The 22,188-nt window shown below is 35.6% G+C and overlaps 2 protein-coding genes across 5 annotated transcripts; one reads left to right on the forward strand and one right to left on the reverse strand.

Annotated features, from left to right (window-relative positions):
• Window positions 1–532: 532 nt before the first annotated feature.
• LOC141430403 (E3 ubiquitin-protein ligase RNF146-A-like) lies at window positions 533–12,387 on the reverse strand. Of its 2 annotated transcripts, XM_074091091.1 has the most exons (5): window positions 11,943–12,380; window positions 10,756–10,841; window positions 8,318–8,453; window positions 6,591–6,782; window positions 533–3,081 (listed from the first exon to the last, which is right to left on the reverse strand). In XM_074091091.1, the coding sequence occupies exons 1-5, from the start codon at window positions 12,007–12,009 to the stop codon at window positions 2,918–2,920; spliced, it is 645 nt and encodes a 214-aa protein (XP_073947192.1). In that variant the 5' UTR covers window positions 12,010–12,380; the 3' UTR covers window positions 533–2,917. The 2 variants fall into 2 exon arrangements, with proteins under 2 accessions (XP_073947192.1, XP_073947193.1); XM_074091092.1 differs by lacking the exon at window positions 6,591–6,782 and having other exon boundaries at window positions 11,943–12,387.
• A 267-nt stretch (window positions 12,388–12,654) lies between these two features.
• Window positions 12,655–21,984, forward strand: LOC141430402 (tether containing UBX domain for GLUT4-like). Of its 3 annotated transcripts, none has more exons than XM_074091089.1 (9): window positions 12,655–12,717; window positions 12,852–13,049; window positions 13,127–13,319; window positions 13,672–13,891; window positions 14,991–15,381; window positions 15,945–16,136; window positions 17,374–17,536; window positions 17,627–17,810; window positions 21,769–21,984. In XM_074091089.1, the coding sequence occupies exons 2-9, from the start codon at window positions 12,969–12,971 to the stop codon at window positions 21,872–21,874; spliced, it is 1,530 nt and encodes a 509-aa protein (XP_073947190.1). In that variant the 5' UTR covers window positions 12,655–12,717; window positions 12,852–12,968; the 3' UTR covers window positions 21,875–21,984. The 3 variants fall into 3 exon arrangements, with proteins under 3 accessions (XP_073947190.1, XP_073947189.1, XP_073947191.1); XM_074091088.1 differs by having other exon boundaries at window positions 12,661–12,723; XM_074091090.1 differs by having other exon boundaries at window positions 12,688–12,727.
• Window positions 21,985–22,188: the final 204 nt, after the last annotated feature.

Below are 22,188 nucleotides of genomic sequence, written 5' to 3' on the forward strand. Positions count from 1 at the left end.
GCCGCAAGGTATAACTGTAGCAATTTTCAAAACTACACGATGTTTTTCCCCTGATTGCCCATATTCGCTTTATTTGATCCTATTCATGGTAAAACGGGCGGTGAAGCACCAGAACTCCTCAATAATGAACGTCTCTGCATCGGAAAAGTAATCTTTCGTAAAAGGTGACGAGCAGTTGATATTAAACTATTGTATTTTAGATTATTTACACAAAAAAGCGTGTAAAAAAAATTATAACAAAAAGTTGAACCGACTACAAAAAACCATGAAAATAATTTTCTACCAGTCTGAAGTCGGTCGGTGCCTCAGCACGAGCCAGCAGGAGTGATTGAAGCCCAATATAAAGTGCGTAGGTGAGGAAGATGACCATAGGCCCACTCCAGACTGGTAGAAAATTATTTTCATGGTTTTTTGTAGTCGGCTCAATTTTTTTGGTTGTAAAGTCACTGGTATGTCGGCTTAATCGAAACAGTTACAAACATTGGATACACTCACTATGAAGTGTAGGAAAGGAAAGGAAAGGAGCACAAACTCAAAGTCCAAATATCTTTATTAAATTAAGATTATAACAAGCACATATGAAAGAAAAAAAACTACCACCGGTTCGGAAAAACCTCTGTTGAGAAGAATCCGGCAAGAAACTCAACGAGGTATATATTTGTTAACATATTTACAATGTTGTTTAATGATCACAAGTATTTAGCCCATTAGATTCGCTATTAGATAATTATTAACTTTATAATACGCCTTAGATAATTAATTAATGTCTTCTTGACATTGACATTTAAATTTAGTATCTGCATAAAAGAATGGTAGGGTTTAAGAATACCTATTTTCTTATACAAAGATCTTAAAGATTCAAAGAACTGTGTGTGTACCTATGTATATATATATCATCAATACTTTGAAAAAATCTCGTATCTAAAATCAATAATGTCAACAAAATTGAACCTTGACATAATGATCGTAAAGTTCACTCAGAAGAATTATCTATTTTGACGTACGAGTTTTTTTTAAAGTAGTGACGATATGTCCTATTACTGTGTGTATACGTCAGAAAGTAGTTTCGAGTACGAGTATGATTGTCAAAAAAATCTACCACCAGTTCGAAAAACCTCTGTTGAGAAGAAGCCATCAAGAAGCTCGAACTGGGTATCAAAATCAAAAAACTAAGGACAATAAGGTCAATCTCTTATCTGTTTTTCTTTATTGCCATTTGTCAGTGGAGAAAATCTACCATCAGTTTCGAAAAACCACTGTTGAGGAGAAGCTGGAACTCAAGTAGATAACAAGTATCAAGAAAAAGGACAATGATCGATTATTTTTCCAAAACATCGTTTATCATTCGTCAGTGGAGAAATTTAATATCCAATTCTCCCTTTTTTCTGCCAGCCTATTGACTTCTTCTCTTCTTATCTAGGTTGAAAAAATTTAATCAGGGTCGACTTTCACAACGTGTCGTCCCCTCAATATTTCGCTCCTAAATATTTTAATTATTTACTTATTTTCTGGCAGTGTTTGTAATTACTATTGAATCGTGTTGTGGCGTATATTTGTTGTGTTCTGGCCCCTATTTAATAATAGTTACAAGTACTACAATCCTACATAATTGTCACTTTTTGGGTGAGAAACTTAACAATTATGTAAAATTGTAGCATATCGAAAATACAAACTGAGACATGGATGCACAGAAAAACCAGAAAAAAAAACCAGCACTGGGAATCGAACCCAGGTCCTCAGCAATCCGTGCTGCGTGCTATAACCCCTACACCACTGCTGGACAGGAATCTAGACACGAATTTTTCTTATGCATACATATCTCAGGTTGCTTATTTCTACTATGCTACTTAAGCAGCAGCCATCCTCTTTCGGAACTAACCGCTCACCAAGACAAGAGATGTCGCTACTAAGCAATCAAATTATGATTAGTTTTTTGGAGTTTTTTTGTATTTTTTTTAAGTAACAAATTTGAGGTTGAAATAAAAAATACAAAAAGACTAAAAAACCAATCATAATTAGATTACTTAGTAGCGACATCTCTTGTCTGGGTGAGCGGTTAGTTCCGAAAGAGTGTGACGTCTGTCGACGAAACATAGATGTCGCTAGTGCTGCTGCTTAAGTAGCATGGTAGAAATAAGCAACCTGAGATATGTATGCATAGGAAAAATTCGTGTCTACATTCCTGTCCAGCAGTGGTGTAGGGGTTATAGCACGCAGCACGGATTGCTGAGGACCTGGGTTCAATTCCCAGTGCTGGTCTCTTATTCTGGATTTTCTGTGCATCCATGTGTCAGTTTGTATTTTCGATATGGTTTCACGGGATACCCGTAAAAGTAACAAATTTGGAGTTGAAATAAAAAATACAAAGACTCCAAAAAACCAATCATAAAATTGTAGCACTTGTAACTTGTATGAAATAGGGTTCTGGTGTATTAATTGGGTGGATCAACTATTTCTTGTTGTTATTCTGTCCTGCCAGCGAGGGGACAAATGTAGTACAGATTAGTAGAAAAAATGTTGTGTCATATTATACTAACCTGCTTATCAGATGAAAAATTATAGAAGGGGCTTAAAACTACCACAGAAATGCATGTTTGGCAAATTTGAATCCTATAAACTTACGATTTAAAGAGTGACTTGGGAAACCGTAACTATAGCAACAAGTGACAAAAAGTTGATCGACACGATTTATCATTCTTATAAGATTAGAAGATGTGACATCTTCATCCTTTAGGTATTTATTTCTCAAAATCAATAAATACAAATCATAATCCGCAACAAGCTTTGTCAACACTGGAACAGGACTATAATACAGAACAATAATAATCAGCAACAGGCCTCGTCAATAATCATTAATCATCAGTCATTATACCTATAGGTTAGACATGTTCTAAAGTGGAGAAGGTCGGGACAATATTTAATTAGCGTAAAAGTAATCATAGAACATTTCATGAGTGTCAGTGTCCATTGCCCTTGCCTCGCTGCTGTTGCTGTAGAGGGGAATGGTGTCTGCCTCATTAAATTCCTTTTCAGATTCAATCTCTTCTAGTTGACATTCCTTGTTCTTGATTCCTGCAATACCTGAAAGTAGAAAAAAAATAGGTAGAGTCAGCATGCAGCAGTAACTGCACACTTAATGTAAGAAATGAAGTTGTTGTATGGAGACCCATGCTTTAATTTCTCAATCGATGAAATTTTGTTTGGTTATTGTATAGTATGAGCCGAAATTTACATAACACCTAAGTTAGGTATTTATACGTAAAAATACAAATCTGTTTATATATTGAACCGAGTAATTCCTCTGTCGAAAATTATTTTACCCAATAAGTCATTTGTATCGAAATGTGTACTAGAAAAAATCTAAAACTTTTGTCAAACATGAGAATATTCTTTTTATGATAATTGCTTTTTTGACGCTTATTTTCATCGGAAAATTGCTCTGTCATTTTTTTTCTTCTTATATGATCTTAGAATATAATTTGGCGTAGTGGGTAAGAAAAAAAAATGCATACCCAAGTTCATGTATTTTAGAACTATTAAAAACTGAGAGTGGAAAATTTCTAAGCCTGATTTCTTTTTAGATATTATTATATACTAAGTAGTCACGTATACACTTAAATCCAAAATATCCAAAAAAACCCCGCTTGTACACACTGCTTCCAATATGTTTAGTTTTTAATACGCTTGTTTTTTTTTTTTGATGTTTTTATAGTTAAATGGAAAGAAAACTGTGAACTCAATTCAATAAATAAAATGGATAGGGAAATTTTCCACAGCGAGTAAAAAGGCAATTTCTGAAAATAGTTACATGGTATTTTATTTTAGATTTTCATTTTGTAGGTATAAAACGGCAATAAAATGGCATTCCAATTAAAAAATTAGACAGAGCAATTTCCGGTCCAAGAAACGCCAAAAAATTATATTTTATTAATATTGGTATTTCTGCTGGGATATTTTTTTTATATTTCATATATTGTTGCAATATGTTACATGAATATGTCCGGTGAAGAAAGTCTGAAAGGAGCATTTTTCCGTAAAAATATATTAACGATTTAAGATTTTAGGTATTTACTTAAATCCTATTATTATTATTCTTTATAAATTTATACAATACTATTTATTTATTGATACTTTATCATACTGTAAAGTTTTTTTCTGGCAGAGGAATTACTGTTGGGGTCCACTACCTTTATTTCCTACACTAACTTTTGTACTTTTTCATTTTAGGTAGGTACAGTCACGTACTTAACACAAAAATAGAAAGAAGTAACTCATATTGCGTAACTACAATACTAAGTACAACGAAAAACGCAAACGATCAAATAATTTCTGCTCTACGTAAAAATGGTCAAAATTGGTGCGACGTACTTTACGAATGGCACCTTTTCTTAAAAGCGTTCCTAATCCTATCAGTTGTATAATTGTCGACGGCCGATCGTTAAATCCATCACGATCACGAAATTCCTACGCACATCATGAAATGGCGGCATTTCATGATATGCCTAAAAGTTGGCCAGGCGTATCAATCGTGACGTGCCTGAGAAACAATACGGCAGATCGATTAGAGCAACGCATTCGTCGATATTCCTAGCTTTATACCGGGCACATCATAACATGCTGAAAAAAAAAGGAAAAATTAGGTACGACGAGCTAAGCAAGGAGTGTTTAGTTTGAATTGTGACCAATTGTGGACAGACGGTTCTGGCCCGAAAAAGCGAAGGATTCTATAATTGAATCACGAGCGTAAGCGAGTGATTCTAGGGTAGAATCCTGAGAGCAGCAAGGGATTTAAATACACGAGATGCAAAAAAACTTTGGTCTCGTGTGACACATACAATTTTTCACCTCAGCAGCGAGGACATAATTTAAATGTAACATAAGAATAAAACCACATATACCTACCTGTTTACAAAACAAACACATTTTTTTTAAATAGAATCCGATTATTAAGAAACAAATTTAATAATCACATTTAAAACCATAAAAAAGTGTCCAGTAGATACAATACAAATCTCATACTTATAACATGCATTGTATTTTAGAACTTCGATCTTTTACTAATGTCACACTTATTTTTTAATTCTGCAAAAAGCCTTATTTTGGGGTCATGAAAAAGGTTGAACAATAAACGTATAATTTATTATAAATGTTATTAAACCTTTAAATATGAATTTTATTAAGATTTACAAATTAAATTATATAATACATAAACATAAATAGATTTGTTAAAAATTAATTCAATTTAACAAATATTTATTCCAACTGTACAGGCAGTATACGGAATTCTTTTATAAAAAAAAAAAACAAGAGAAGCGGCTTTCGTGCAACGAGGTTGCATCATCATCATCCCAGCCTATATACGTCCCACTGCTGGGCACAGGCCTCCTCTCAGAACAAGAGGGCTTGGGCCATAGTTCCCACGCAGGCCCAGTGCGGATTGGGAACTTCACACGCACTATTGAATTGCTTCGCAGGTTGTGCAGGTTTCCTCACGATGTTTTCCTTCACCGCATAGCTCGTGGTAAATTTCAAATGTAATTCCGCACATGAATTTCGAAAAACTCAGAGGTGCGAGCCGGGGTTTGAACCCACGACCCTCTGCTTGAGAGGCGATAGGTCAAACCATTAGGCCACCACGGCGATCATTAGGCCACCATTAGGGCACCACGGAGGTTGCATACTTTATTGAAAGATAGGGAAAATTAACATTTTGGAAATATTTCGTTGTCATGTAATTTATTAGGTACTTATCGATATATTTTTGAATACCAAAAATTTAATTTAAGATTGTAATCAACACATTTGATCTTATCTCTCGCTGTTTTCGTGTTGAAGTGAAATGACAGTTCAAAGTAAAGTTCAAATCCTCTTTGGTTCAAATATTTGGAATTCAGTGAGTAGACCGAACACTGTAGGTACTCAGCATTTAAAAAAAAATAATTAAAAAGTTACTTTGTCTCACGGACTGAGCAAAATGCGACTTTGCTCACTGATTTCTCATAGCAAAACCTGCCTGTTTGAGGTTCTGAGGTGAAAATATAATTATATAGATAGATACATACTTAAATACATATCAAACACCCAAGACCCGAGAACAAACATTCGTATTTTTCATACAAATATCTGCCCCGACAGGGAATCGAACCCGGGACTTCAAGCTTCGTAGTCAGGTTCTCTAACCACTAGGCCATCTGGTCACCCAAAATATAAGAAGAATAGAAATGTCAAGCGAGTTAATAGCGCGAGGCGCCTATTTAGGTAGGTACCTTTATTTTCCCTATTTATTTATTTATTCGAAAAACCGGTTACTGCAGTGATGATGAAGATTTTATTTGACTGGTGAATAATACTAACTACAATTTAAGTACTTACTAAAATCTATAAAACAGACAAAATGTGCAGCCGTCTAAGTGAGGCAAAAAGGAAGTTCATCACACACAATTGATATTATTATCGGCTCTGTTACTTTTACCTAAACCACAAACATACACATCGACATCTATGTACCTTACGGCACTTAGATGTCGATGAACATACATTACAGAACTTGTAGGTAATGGAAATATTACAACGTAATTCATTTAGGTTACCTTTTGCCGGCAACGTGGGAGCGGCCCTCCGCACTTTGCGGCGTTTGGTCCTGTCGCCCTTCCTCATCTGCACCATGGTTTGGAAGTTAACTATGTAATCGGCTCCAGCGAGTCTCAGAGAAAATTCCGAAACCCTAAGATTAAATGCAGTTTCTAGCTCAAAGTTACTCCGTTCATCATATCTCCACCAACCTGGTAATATAAAAAAATATACCTATGATACCTATGCTGAATTTAAATCACTAACAGGAATGTCATAAGTATTGTTTTATTATTATTATTATGCACGATGATTTGTAATCGGTGATAAAAAGTTGAAAAAAAATTGTGAGGTCTCATCTCACGCAATTAAGGTACGTTGGGTAATACCGGATGAGAATACCGTTCGAAAGTACCGTTAGCACAGCAATACATACTGAATAAATATAATCATAAAGTTAATCTATGATATGTTTATAGTTTGAGTGCAGATACCTACCTAAAACTTACCTATCTAAAATACATTTCGAAAATACAAACTGAAATATAGATGCACAGAAAAACCAGAAAAATAAGACCAGCGCTGGGAATCGAGCCCAGGTCTTCGGCATTCTGTGCCGCGTAACACCACCACCACCACCGCTGGACAACGGTACAGACACGAATTTCTCCTATGCACCATATATCTCAGCCTGTTTGTTACTTATTTAGTCACTTAAGCAGCGATGAGAGATTTTTGTTACTTTTACGATCATACCGTAAAAGTAACAAAAATCCAATCTTAAAATACATTTATAAAAATATATTCGTTAAACAGTGTATTAAACAGTGTTCCTATAATAATTACATTAAATGCAAAAGTTTGTAGGTACTTAATTCTGTTTGTTTGTTTGTTTGTTACTCCATAACTTTTAAACCACTGAACCGATTTAGATGAAATTCGGTATACTATACAGATAGTTTGAGTCCCAGAGAAGGACATAAGATTATTATTATTATATAAATTATCAGGCAGACAGTTGCAAGCAACTGATAGGTGCCTGTCTCTAGCTGTTCCTTGGTCAAGTATTCTTTGTATAGTCAATGTGTTAGTCTAGCCAGTTCTTAAATTGGTTCACATTCAGTGCTGAGACTACATGTTCTGGTAGTTTGTTCCATGTCTTGACCACTCTATTACATAAGAAATGTCTGCGAGGATTGTTGTGCGTTCGTTCAGTACTCAATAGACAGCTTAAATTCTTTGACCAGTCAGCTATCGTGTTTAAATCATCGTCGAACTCAAGTAGTGGATTTGCGAATATCTTTGTGTCGTCAGCAAATGTGCTGATGCGGCAGTGCAAGGAACAAGGCAAGTCGAATGTGTAGATTATGTACAGCACAGGTCCAAGTACGGAACCTTGCGGCACGCCACTGAGTATCTCTCGCTCCTCCGACAGTGTCTCGCCAATTCTCACACGAAACGTGTGCCGCAGAAATGCCTCGATCCAGTTGAGAAGTTTTCCTCGTATTCCAACGAATTCTAGTTTTTGTAGTAGTCTTGTAGTAGGAACCTTATCAAAGGCCTTCTCGTAATCGAGATAAACGACATCAACTGGTTCCCTCTCAGTAAAGCTTCTTGTCCAAGACGAAAGACATGAAAGCAAGTTGGACACTGTTGAAGTGTGTTGATATTTCATTCTGATAATAAGTGGTAAAAATATATAAAGAAGTAAATAATACCTATTTAACAAGATAGTGGACATACATACCTCGCTCTCCTCTGTAATACCATTGGAAATCTGGTTCGTTCTCTTTAGTATCATCAGACATCTGTTGTATTAGAACTGGGTGATCCAAAAATTCAGGTTTGATTTCTGCTCTGCAGAAAGCACAGGTTGGAAAGCCCTGAAAGTATAATACAAAAATCAAGTTGTATTTATTACCAAATTTTAATGTTTTTAGCTCAACAGTATAAATAAGGAATCATACATCATGTACTAAGTCATGATAGTTTATTTACTTATCGCACAATATGATCAAAACATCAAGTTTTTTATTTATTGACATACATAGTTACCTTTCAATAAATATGATAATCCTACTTAATATTATAAATGGAAGGTTTGAGTATAGAATGTTTGTTACTTCTTCACGATGAAATGGCTTGTCGGATTTGGATGAAATTTGGCAAAAAGTTAGTTTATGACCTGGATTAAAAACATAGGGTACTTTTTATCCCGATGTTCCCATGGGATAGGGATAAAATCTCTTAATAACAACCGCTGGACTTAGGTCATGAAATTTGGTCTGTAATAGGTAGCTGGACCTCTGGAATAACACATAGGCTACTTTTTATCTCGATGTTCTCACAGGATAGGGATAAAATCTCAAACTAATAACCACTGGGATTAGAGTCATGAAATTTGGTATGTAGATAGCTGGACATCTGGAATAAAACATAGCCTACTTTTTATTCTGATATACCCACGGGATAGGGATAAAATCTCGAAACAACAACCGCTGGGCTTAGAGTCATGAAATTTGTCCATGATTGTTTCTAATGTAAAATTAATGAAAACAACGATTTTATTTTCGGGAATTCCCACGGGAATTTTTTAAAATCCTGGAATTTCAATTCAGGTGGTGGACCTAATGATTTACGTGTGCAAAGCCGCGGGTAAACACTAGTGATAACATATAACAACAGCGCCATCTAGCAGGTCCAATGAGGGCTATCGTTTTTTGTCTCACTAGATGGCGCACTGTTGCGTGAGGTTTTTAAGTATGGCTTTCAAAGTCTGTTATTACGCGTGAAAACAAAGTTTAAATTAAAATCATATTTAATACACCTTAAAACCGTACCATAAAAATATCGAGCATGCCACAGTGTTGCATAGTCCCCGTTTTGTTCGGAAAAAAGGGAGGACAAAGATTTCCGAAAGATAAAACTATCTCAAAACACAGACATTTGTTGCCCCGGAACGCATATTTGCCATAATTAATTTCAGATATTGCAAAATATTCACAAAATTATTCTAATTATAAATAAACCCGCGTAGCTCACCCAAAAACTATGAGATTTGACATTTCGGAGACCTCACGCTACACTAGCGCCTCTAGTGGCGAATTCATTCGCGATAGCCCTCATTGCATTTCCAAACCATCAAACAACATTGTTTTGCAAGTCAATTATTTTAAGTGAATATTTGTCTAGGAAAATATAAAATAGGTAACTATAACTTATTAAGTGTGTGGGGATGTGGTCTATAACTGACAGTTATGAAACCCATGAACATTTTGTATGGGTTTTTTTTTTTCAACTATTTTAAAATGTTTTGAAGGTTTTTTTTTATCTCATTTAGCTATTCAGAACAGAGACAAATATGACAAATCAAAAATCAAGAAAATCCATCACGCCGTTTTAGAGTTAGTGTTTCAACAAACCCGATTTTGTTTTATATATTAAGACTAGCTTTTCTCCGCGACTTCGTCCGCGTGTACTTTAGTTTTCAGGGCATATGTTTTAATTAACCCACGTTATAATTGTGACATTTGTATCTGTGTGCATAGCGAAGTACTTCGCTATAAACAATAGGTACAATCTTTACCCCATTTTACCCCTTTAGAAGGAATGTTATGCATTTCACCTACACAGATAATTTTTCATTTTAATCGAGAACTTATATACCTATTTTCATACCTCTAAGGCCAGAAATGAGAAAATTTCTGTACAAACTTTACCCCCCATTTTACCCCTTTAGGGGGAAATTTTATCCATTTTACCTAGACAGATAATTTTTAATCGTAATAGAAAACTTATAAACCTATTTTCAGACTTCTGAGTCCAGAAATGAGAAAATTCCATATAAACTTCACCCCCCTATTTCACCCCCTTAGGGGATGAATTCTAAAAATCCTTTCTTAGTGCTTATTTACATCAGAAAAAGAACCCCTGTACCAAATTTCAAGTTTCTAGCCCCAGCGGTTTGGGCTGTGCGTTGATCTATAAGTCAGTCAGTCAGTTTCTTCTTTTATATATATATAGATTACCTAAAATAAAACAAATGAACTAAAAGAATTTCTTGTTATGAACAAAAGAATTATTTGCTCAGCAGAGATTTTTTTTTAGTTCATTGATATAAAGTAACGCCTGATTCAATAAATTATTTAAAATAAAATAAACAAATAGACAATAAAATTTTCTCACCTTGACACACAAGTAACAAAACACATGACCGCATGGTAGTCTTGTAGGATGATTAAATTTTTCAGTGCAAATGATGCACTCTTGGTCTGAAATTATAGAATATTTTCTTGAATAAACCTATGTGCTGTCTTACAAATGTAGTTGCATGAATAACATGGTAATTGGTTTTGGTTCATAGATATAAAAATCAGTCAATTGTGTCAGACGATAATGCAGTGTAGGGTCCTGTACTAATATTCATTGTTATACATATAAATATAGCAGTAATATACATAATATAGCAAATAAACAATGGTATGTTTTGATCAGATATTACTCATAACTTGTAAAACACTCTCTCAGCTATAATAAAAATTCACTAGCACCATTACAAACCCTTTCAGATTTTCAAGATTTTTAGACCACATTGTTTAGTAAAGAACTATAGAGCTCTCGCCACCTGTAGGCGCTGGTGGTAGGCGGTGCCATATACAAAATGGGGAAAACACAAACAAAATTAGGCTGCAGAGAGGACCAAAGAAATAGACATACATACATACATGGAATCGAAAAACATAACCCTCCTTTGGGCAGTCATGTAAAAAATAGCTCTGTCACAGAGGTTCATATTTTGCACAGGGGTCCCTAAATGGAAAATGAGTCTTAGCAACACTACAATATTTTTAAAAGATCTATCCAACAATACCCCACTCTTGGGCCTACATCTAGCTAGGTAGATAAGAAAAGAAAACATTCCATATTATAGTGGATGTTGACTAAACGTTTTTTTCAATATGTTACCACTTTGTCCGCATGGTTAACATAAGTAACATACCAATGCAAAATTACAGCTTTTTAGCACTCAGTCTCTTAAGGTCTAAGCTAATCATGAAACAAGGAATAAGAATGATGATGATGGATCTACATGGAACTATCAAATTGCCAAAGTGATCAAAGACCAAAGGCACTAGGCTGCACTGCATTACATGATTCTTGTGTAACCAACTTCAAAAAAAGAGAATTTCGAGATACGTCTGAAATTCTGAATCCTTTTCACGTATACCTCAACAATACCTAACATGAACTTACATCTTCAAATATTCGTCTGCTTTTTTTAATCAGAAATTATTAGATCATTACAAATTCTTTTAGCTATTTGAATTCTATATTTAATGGAGAAGTTATACTATACGAAATAATATATCTACCTTTAAAATCGCTGTCGTCGAGGTCCGTCAAACAACTTGATTGAGAATTACGACTATCGTCCGACATATTAGTTTAAAAAATGTTCATTCGTACTTAAAAATCGTATAATCTATTTCTACAGTTAAAATTCGATGTATATCTTATAAAATTTTAGTTAACTAGAGTTAATTAATTAAGCACGCGGCGAGGCGGGTACAAACGTTTCACGAGTGTGGGTGACGTGCGTGACTGTCGGTCAGCCGGTCAACAACAACAAGTGTCAAATGAATGCAAGAACAGCTGACTGTTTTTTTGGATTCTCATAGGTTTAACAAATAAATCCCTACTAATATCCCTACTAATCCCTACTAATATTATAAATACGAAAGTAACTCTGTCTGTCTGTTACGCTTTCACGTCGAAACCACTGAACCGATTTTGATGAATCCATTTGATATATAGGAAGTTTGTACCCCAAGGATCAACATAGGATATTAAATTAACAGTAAAATTAGTGTTGCCAAATATGTTTCTAGTTTACACCATTTTGGTTTGGCATGAAATCGGTTTTAATCTAGATCCATATTTATACTATTAACTAAACTATATGCTATTAACTAATTATCCTCTGTTGTTTGTTGGCGCTTGGCGCTATTTGGTCAGTTGAATAAGAGCCGTGTACCCAAGGTGGCCATGGCCAAGTATGATATAAAAAAAACTGTTTTGATTTGACAGTTGATTGGATTGCTTTGATTGAGTCCAATTTGAGTCAGAGGATGTCTTTCGCCTTGCCGGGTACGCGTAGGTGTATTTCTATTCATTCTTTGTCAAAAATTAAACTTTATTGTATAGACTTAAAAGACAAAATTAGTTTAACGGAATTAAAAAAAGCGATGTTACTTCAACTCTTTTTGGCCATTTCATTTCAGGTACAGGAACTTGCATTACATAGCGTTTTCGTACTCCCCGGATGATAACAAAGTTTTTCTATTTGGATTCAAAATCAAAAAAATAGTCCTGATTATTTACTTGAAAGTTTCGGCGATATGTCCAAAGATATTCTTGTTTTAACTCCGAATGGAAGAAGGCAGAAGGTTCACTGCACTCCAGACACTAGCATTTTACAGGTTGTTATTTTTCTGAATATACAAGGAATAAATGCTAAAGTACATTTTTGCTAATAACGAGGTCTTGTTTTTTAAAGGTTTTAGAAGATGTTTGCGCGAAGCAAGGTTTCCGGCCGACTGAGTATGATTTGAAGCATCATAATCATGTTCTTGATCCAACAACCACTATTCGCTGGTCGAATTTACCAAATAGAGCTACATTGGAAATGGTAGAAGCTGAGAGGACACGGCAAGAAACAAATGTCGTTATAGGCTTGTTATTAGAAGATGGTAAGGCATTCCTATTCTCTTTTATCCTGTTGAATTCCAAAGTTAAATTTTGCAAGACTATTTCTACCCGCTTTCAATGGTCAGACTGATTTGAAATTTAGTTTCTGTGAGTTGAAGTCTGATTAAAATGTAGTAACAAACAAGAAGGTAGTCTGAAAAAAAAAACAATATGTTAACTTATAAGTTATTTGAAGATTTTTGCCCTACCTATATTGAAGTGGATGGACACACAATATAAATGGTAAAATGTGTGAGAACCAAGTGTGTAAATTTATTGGCATTATGCACTTAAATACGGGTCTGTGCTTGTGTCTGACAAGTGTAGTGTTTGATATAATTCATATGGCAACAGGTGAGAGGAGGACTGGGGAGTTTCCTCCTAACACATCATTATTTGAATTAGCCAATACATTGGCACCTGCTGAGTTGAGTTCATTGACCCACCCCACAATCCTGTACATGAGGCAGGAAGTTACTGGTGAGCTTGCTCTCAGAAATAAGACTTTGCGGCAGCTGGGCCTAATAGGGGGACGAGCTGTTCTGAGATTGCTGAATAAAGCAGAAGAAGGAATGTGAGTATTTTACTGGAATCAAAAGTAAGATTTTTCCTAGAAATTCGCTTTTAATATTATGTGATTTTTATTCTTAATAATTCAATATTTTCTTAAGAGCAACATGCTTCAGACCAAAGAAGCTAAAATAAAAAAGTAAAGTAAAAAAGTGAATACTAATATCGAAGTTAATGAAATGTTTTATGGCCAGCAAATAATTTGTTGATCAGTATCTAAAACTAGCTTTCTGTTCTAAACCCGAATTTTTTTTCTCACGGAAAAAATGTAAACAAAGGTGTTGACATTATCAAAAAAAAATTGCCAAACTCAAGATATTTATTCTTTCCACATTTGTCAGAAAATTCCCATTGAAAAACTGTATTTCATAATCAAAATAAAATATTATAAATTAGTGATGGATTTTGGCATTTACACTGATATATAAATTTACAAACGAGAATACTGTTTTTGTATGCATAATTTATTTATTGTCTTGGTATTACATCCGGGTTTTTGAGCTGTGTGCCGCTTGACGCGACACGTCACTCAAATCTCAATGCACTAACATTCAAGACTCAATTTGTAATCAATTTCCAGTGACTCCTTTTCTGTTATTTTATTTTATTGTTGACATTGTTGTTATGTTTAATTACAGTTAAGTTGTTCATTGTTACGTTATCCGTTTTTTCGTTCATTGTTGGATGAAAGTATGGACTCTGGTCCTAGTACTTCTCGGTCAAAAGACGACTTATAAGTAGTCTCCCGTAAAAAAGGCTCTTATAGATAGAAAAAAACATGGTAACAACAGAACTTTATATAAAATTCTAGCTGCTCCACACCTTTAGATCCCCTGAAATGTCACATTGATAATGACAAAAGTTTGTTTACATTTTTTCCATAGCATTATAAATCCTGGTTTACTAGCTTTCCATTAAGTTTCTTTTGCAAGTGGGCCCATTTGAAGCTGCTAAATCATTACTAAGAAAACAAAATAATTTAGCTGCATTTCAATGGGGAATAATTTTTCCAGTTTCTCACTTTATTGGTATACTTTGGTACTGAACAAAGTTTTGGTTGTTCCTGGAAATCAAAAATTTTAATACTTTATTTTTTCTGATAGGCAAGCAAATGTGTCAGCTGTCTACCGAAGACCACTGCCAGCAAAAGATGACAAATTCTTAGAAAGCCATAAAGAAAGGGAACATACATATAAAGAAACACCAAGTTCTGGAGCTCCTGAAAAGCAGCAGGTCCAGAAAAAAGTTCATACTGAAACATTTGACCCCATTGATTTGATTAAAAAGGAAAAAGGTAAAAAGACGCAAGTTAAACATGAGGAAGAGAAAACAGTTCAAATCCGGGATAGTGATGATAATCTACCAACTAAAGAAGATGTGTCAATGGAAGTAGATAATTTTGAGGCAAATGTAAAAAGTGCTTCATCCAGTACATCATGCCTGTCTCAAGAAAACTTAGAAAGAAGATTGAAAATAGAAGAAGAAGTTACATTTGTAAGAAATATATATCACATCATTTGTGATAAATAAGCTATAATCCTATGGTTAATACAAACTTGTTTGTTGATTGAAAGAACTGCCAAAGTACCCCACAATCAGGGTTAAACTCTACTCCATATAAAATAATTTTGTTATCTCCAATAACTAGAGACACTACCTGGTGATGAAATTAGAGCAAGCCTAGGCTACCTCACCAATTCACCATTTCCTTTCAGTAGGCATTTGGCCCCTTACTCCTGTGGCTCTTGTTTGGTGGTGCTGTCACCCTACCGAAAATGAGTGAAATTGACCTAAATTAATGTACAGTTGAGGAAACTGAAACACGTACCGGGGTAGAGCCTTTGTGCTACTAATGTCATGTTGACATCTCATACATTTCCCAAAGAAAGCATAGCGAAATTGATAATGAAAAGGTTCCACCCTGGTACATACTTCAGTTTCCTTGACTGTTCATTGCAAATTCCATAAAACCTTGACAAAATACCTTAAATGATTATGAGTAAACTTGGTTAAATTCTATATTTGAACTGTAGTTCACCAGATGCTTTAAATTTCAGTTGGGTGCACAAAAAGCCATTGCTTTTATACCAGAAGGTTCAGATGAGGAAATGGAAGACCTTCCTGATACTTTTTATGAATTAACAGTAGAAGAAGTGCGAAGATTATATTCTGACTTACAGAATCAGAGATTAGACTTAGAAAATACACCCCTGATCACTGCTTCAAAGAAAGAAGAACTTGCAAAACAGGTTTATATTTTATTAATGCCTAACTGTTGCTCGCCAATTCGTCTGCGTCCCTTGGGAAGTTTAAACGTTCCTGGGATAAAATATAATCTTGGTTACTAGCTGACAACATACTCGTAGCTATCTATCGTAGATATCTATCTTATAAAGCTGAAAGATTTTCTTCAATAGGTTCAGAAGATTTTAAATTTTTAAGCTTATCCATTACAAACAAACAAACAATAAAATTCTTTCTCTTTATAAGATTATTTTAGAAATTAAACTATGTAATCATAATTAAGAAATACGATGTGCCTTCGCCCCCTGTAATTTAAAGATATATTTTAGTTCTATTCTAGTCTAAGTATGGCAGAACCATGGCCTACCAACTCCTACAAGCTAGCTATATATGTACTCTGTAGGCAGAACAGACAGAATCGGTAGGCCCTTGTTAGCCAGCCTAAGTTGAGTAGGTTAATATAGTGAAAGAAAGAAAAGAAAAGAAAGAATAATATATTTATTTGCTTAAACATGGTAAGTACAATGTAGGTGGTTATTATAACAATTATAATTGTTTGCTTCACATGTTTAACTGAATATGGCATGCAAATTATACATATAATAATGTCAAATTGTTGTTGATGCAATAGTCACTAATACAATATTATCATTTAGCTGTCATATATTATTTATTTACATAGATCAAATTAATTACTGCATCAGTTAATGTTACTGTCTCAGATTATTATTCCTTATGTTCTAAAAACTCTCTTAACCTGTAGAAACATTTTTTTATTAACCATTTCCTTAATTTTGTCATCAATAAGTTATCGTGTATAATATGTTTATAGTTGGCGTAGTTCTTGTGGTATTTTGTTATATACGATAATGCTCATAACATAACTGTTTTTTTTTATGTACTTAATGCAGTTGAACATGGAGGCATTTTTAGCTAATATTGGCCTCTTTCCCTAAGCCTTGGGTTCGATTGTAGCTGGGTAAATGAAGTAACATTTTTCCTCACATACTTATGCGAGTGGTTGTAGTTGTAAAACTATTATGTGCGTATTTTGTATACCTACTTAGCAACTATTATGCGACTTGTGTTACAGTAGGCTAGGCACTCAAATTTATTTCGCTTATTATGTTATGATACATCTCAAAGCATCTATTTTTCGCACTATTTTTATAGTACAGAAACTGTACACACATTAATGGCTAAATAAATACTGACATTAAAATCTATTTGCTTTGTTTACAGACTTCTCAAATGCGACTAAGTGCGCATAAACATGTGGTTGTCCGTGTTCAGTTCCCTGATCACATTATACTTCAAGGTATTTTTTCGCCTGACGACACCATAGAGGTCGTCATCAACTTCATTAAGGCTCATTTACAGACGCCTGATAAACCTTTTCATATATGTAAGTGAAAATTAAATTAAAACCTACACTAAAAATGTGAGCTATATGATTAAGATTATAGCATGATTTTTACGATCGAATTATTTACAGTCACAACTCCACTCAAAGAAACCTTGGATCCAAAAATAACATTGCTTGAAGCAAAATTCGTCCCATGCGTCCACATGCATTTCAAGTGGATCCAGGAAGAAGCAAATGCAAAATACCTCAAGGAAGAAATATACTCAAAGACTACATCCTCTGATGCTGCCAGTATCTTAGCTTCTAAATACCGGTATTTTATTATTCTTCAAACATTACTGATGCTTACTTATTTATATTTTTGGTATTGTATCCTACTAATATTATAAATGTGAAAGTTTGTGAAGATATTTGGATGTTTGTTACTCAATCACGCAATAACAGATTAACGGATTTACATGAAAGTTGGCATACAGATAGACAAAAAGACATGAGATAATTGATACGAGTATTCCGGTAATGCGTTCCCGTGGGATAATATTTTAAGTTTAAACAAGAATAGAGGGCACTGTCGAAAAACGGTAACATACCGTATGTACTTCGGCTCTCAAGATGACGTGTTAACTTCGTTTGCAATCAATAGACGGCGTTGTTCGAGCGAATGTTGTCCTTTCAAATTGTAATCGTAACCTTTTTTTAAGCCAAACTTTAAGATACTAGCGTTTACCCGCGGCTTCACACGCGTAAACTATTCAATCTGGTACTTGCAATTGAAATTCCGAGATTTTACAAAATTCCCCTGGGAATACCCAAAATTTATATTGTGGTCTTTATTAAGACTGTGTTTATAACAACTGTCCAAAGTTTCAAGGCTCTAAACCCAGCGGTTAAAATTTCAAGATTTTATTCCTATCCTGTGGGAAGTAGGTAGCCTATGTGTTATTCCAAACGTCCAGCTACCTACATACCAAATTTCATGACTCTAAGCCCAGCGGTTGTTATTTCAAATTTTTATCCCTATCCGTGGGAATATCGGAATAAAACGTATCCTATGTTTTAATCCAGGTTGTAAACAATTTTTTGCCATATTTCATCCAAATCCGTCCAGCCGTTTCAGCGTGAAAGAGTAACAAACATACTCACCACTCACTCACAAACTTTCGCATTTATAATACTAGAGTTTACCCGCGGCTTCGCACGCGTAAATTGTTCTATCTGGTACAATTGAAATTCTGGGATTTTATAAGCTCAGCGACCCAAAATGAGTCTTGGCCTCCGAAACGAGAGCTTGTCACTTAACCCGAACCTGCGCAGCTTCACGCCAATGAGGGCTATCGTTTTTTGTCTTTTTCGATGGCGCCACTGTTGCGTGAGGTTTTTAAGTGTGGCTTTCAAAGTCTGTTATTACGGGCGTGAAAACAAAGTTTAGATTAAAATCATATTTAATACACCTAAAACCGTACCATTAAAATATCGAGCAAGTGTTGCGTAGTCCCGTTTTTTTCGGAAAAAAAAGGAAAACCAAAGTTTCCGAGAGACAAAACTGTCTCAAAACACAGACATTCATTGCCCCGTAACGCATAATTGCCATAATCAATTTCAGGTAATGCCAAATATTCACAAAATTATTCTAATTATAAATAAACCTGTGTAGCTCACCCAAAAACTATGAGATTTGATATTTCGGAGACCTCACGCTACACTAGCGCCTCTAGCGGCGAATTCATACGCGATAGCTCTCATTGCCTGCTTAAAGCTGTCGCAGATCCGCCACCACAGCATCATTCCAGCGATACTTCGGCCGACCAACCAGGAAGACGACCAGTTGGCCGTCCCAAATACGCCATCTTGACCCCATCGATCCTCCCCCATTCGCAGCAAGTGGCCGAGCCACCGAAGCCTGTGAGATTTAAATTCGCCGATTATATTAGGCTTAGCCACCACCTCCTCAATCTCGGCATTCTTGCGGATCCTCCACGTGTCATCGTCTCTTCTGACGGGTCCCAGGATCTTCCGAAAAATCCTACGTTCCATCACCAGAAGCTGGTATTCTTCCTTCTGGGTTAGAGTCCAAGCCTCGCATCCGTACATAAGAATAGGTCTTATGACGGTTTTATAGATACAGAGTTTTGTACCTTTGCTGAGAAGCTTAGACACCAGTACCCTGTGGAGAGCTGCACTACACCGCAGAGTATTTTGTATGCGTATTTTTATTTCCTCCTCTCTTGTGCGTGTATCGGTATAGTGCAGCCAAGATACCTAAACTTTTGGGCTCCCTGGTAGACTGAACCCCCCGACCCGAAGACAGTTGCGCAGAACACGCGTGTCTCTGTATCGCCTCATGTGGAGATACTCCGTCTTGCCGTGGTTAATCCTAAGACCAATCTTTGACGCCTCGTGCTCCAACACCCCCGCATCCTCCACCACCTGCCTGCGGCTTCCCCTAAAAGGTAAAGCCAGGTCATCGGCGTACCCTATCACCCTATGCGTCCCACCCAGCTCCAAACCTACATCCAATGACAATACTTTCCTCACGACATGCTCTAGAGCCAAATTGAAAAGCAAGGCGACAAGGCATCACCCTGCTTAACGCCGGGCATCACCGCAAATTCCTCGGACAGCTCACCCCCACTCCGACTCTCATCCTACTATCCTTTGCTTCTGGGAAATGCCAAAATTTATATCGTGGTCTTCAGTGAGATTGTGTTAATCTTTTCGACGCCAACGACTCATATATACGCACCGCAGGTTCCACGCCAACGACCTATATATACGTCCGTCCATTACTTCAATGCAAAAGCAACCTTCGTTCAAGTGTGTTAAGGTTCAATTTTAGGCATTGCAATATGGAAGCCTGGCGAATGGGTGAAGTCTTTTGTATTTGACGTGGCGGCGAAAAGATTAAGAACAACTGTCCAAAATTTAAAGACAAAACCAAGCGGTTGTTATTTCGAGATTGTATCCCTATCCCGTGGGAATATCGAGATAAAAAGTAGCCTATGTGTTATTCCAGACGTTTTAGCGTGAACGAGTAACAAACATATATACACACACAAAGACACACAAACTTTGCCATGGTAACATCATAGTAAAAGAGAACAAGTATGCACACTCCGACCCTTAAGGAGACAACTGCCTACTCCGGCGCGGACGCTTAGGGTTGTCGATGTCTACTTATTTTAGATTAATTAATTACTTATCGGCAAATAATTTTAATATGAAAGTTAACTTAAAATTGTCTTATATCTGTGTCTAGAGAAACAAGATTCTTTGCCGCTCTATTATTATTATCATACTAAATTTAAAAATATTATTTATAAATTCGCGGAAGTGGTGATGGCGACTGTGTACATACTAATTACTCATGTGTCCTAGCACGAAACTATCACACTACACTTATATACTACTAATTTACAACTATACCTAATACAAAAAATACGTAAGTACGAGTAGAGTAGGCGAACGTAAAGTGATCATCTCGCGAAGGGAGTGCATGACGAGCGAGCTAAAATCGAAACGTACGGCGCCGACGGCAGCGCAGCCTTGACTTGACTAAAGAAAACTTAATTAATCCTCCTTAAATTATCAGTGTGTGCGTGCGGCGGGTGCGTGCGTACCGGCGCTTTCCGGCGCGCTCACATTTAAGCCGCGCGATGTACTTTTGTTCGTAGTAAACCTACTTTGTTCTCTTTTACTATGGTAACCTGTCATACGTTTAAAACTAACCATTCCTTATCTTATGCAAACAGGTTCCCTGCCCCATGAGGCACATGTGCCTCATGCTTGACATTACTGGTACGTCCATGAGGCACATGCAGTTGTTTTTTCGATAAATAATAAGTTTTATTACGTATTATATTATTTTTATTCTTGAACCACATTTAGATAACCAATGAAAATTACTATGGGGACATTACATTGGGGATATTACATTACTCTATCATTACTATGGGGGCGTGTCAAAAGAACGCTGCACATTGCTTCGGGACAGGGAACCTGTTACGTTTTACAATCCAAGAACGGCAGTCGACGGAAGAATCTTTCAAATGGAAGCGTTTCTTTTCCTTGCTTAGCATAATTGTATTATTTTTCCTAACAAAACGTAAAAAAAATTACACGAATTTGGCAGAAGGTGAACTTGATAAGGTTTATTTCCCACAATTACCTACTACTGCTGTACAAGTAGTCAATCCTTTTTTTTTTTCAATATGTTTGACAAAATATTTAATAGTTCGAATAGCAAGTTTGTTTAACTGTTCATATGTTTACAGAGCACCCAGCAATAGGAACCTGAATGCACCAGAAAATCAAAGAACCTCTAATGCTGGACCGTCCACATCCAAACATAGCAAAATGCCAAAATGGTTCAAGAAATAATTCAAGAATATACTCCGACCAACGAAGGTTTTGTAACCAGATTAATTCTCCCGCCTATGAAACTTGGCACATGATGAAAATAGGTAATATACATTATAATTATACAATAATCCAACAACAAGTCGAAAAAAAATTTGATTCTTTTACATACATATTCTAAGTAGTACATAGGTACGTATACAGAAAGAATTTCAGACTGAGGAATTTTTCACAGAGAGCTATAAACGATTTTCATATTTAGGTAAAAATACCTAACTTCTCGTAAAAAAAGTTGTTGGATTATTGTATAATTATAATCTGTATTACCTATTTTC

The sequence above is a fragment of the Choristoneura fumiferana genome, chromosome 8 (genome assembly GCF_025370935.1).
Source record: "Choristoneura fumiferana chromosome 8, NRCan_CFum_1, whole genome shotgun sequence".
NCBI lineage: Eukaryota > Metazoa > Arthropoda > Insecta > Lepidoptera > Tortricidae > Choristoneura > Choristoneura fumiferana.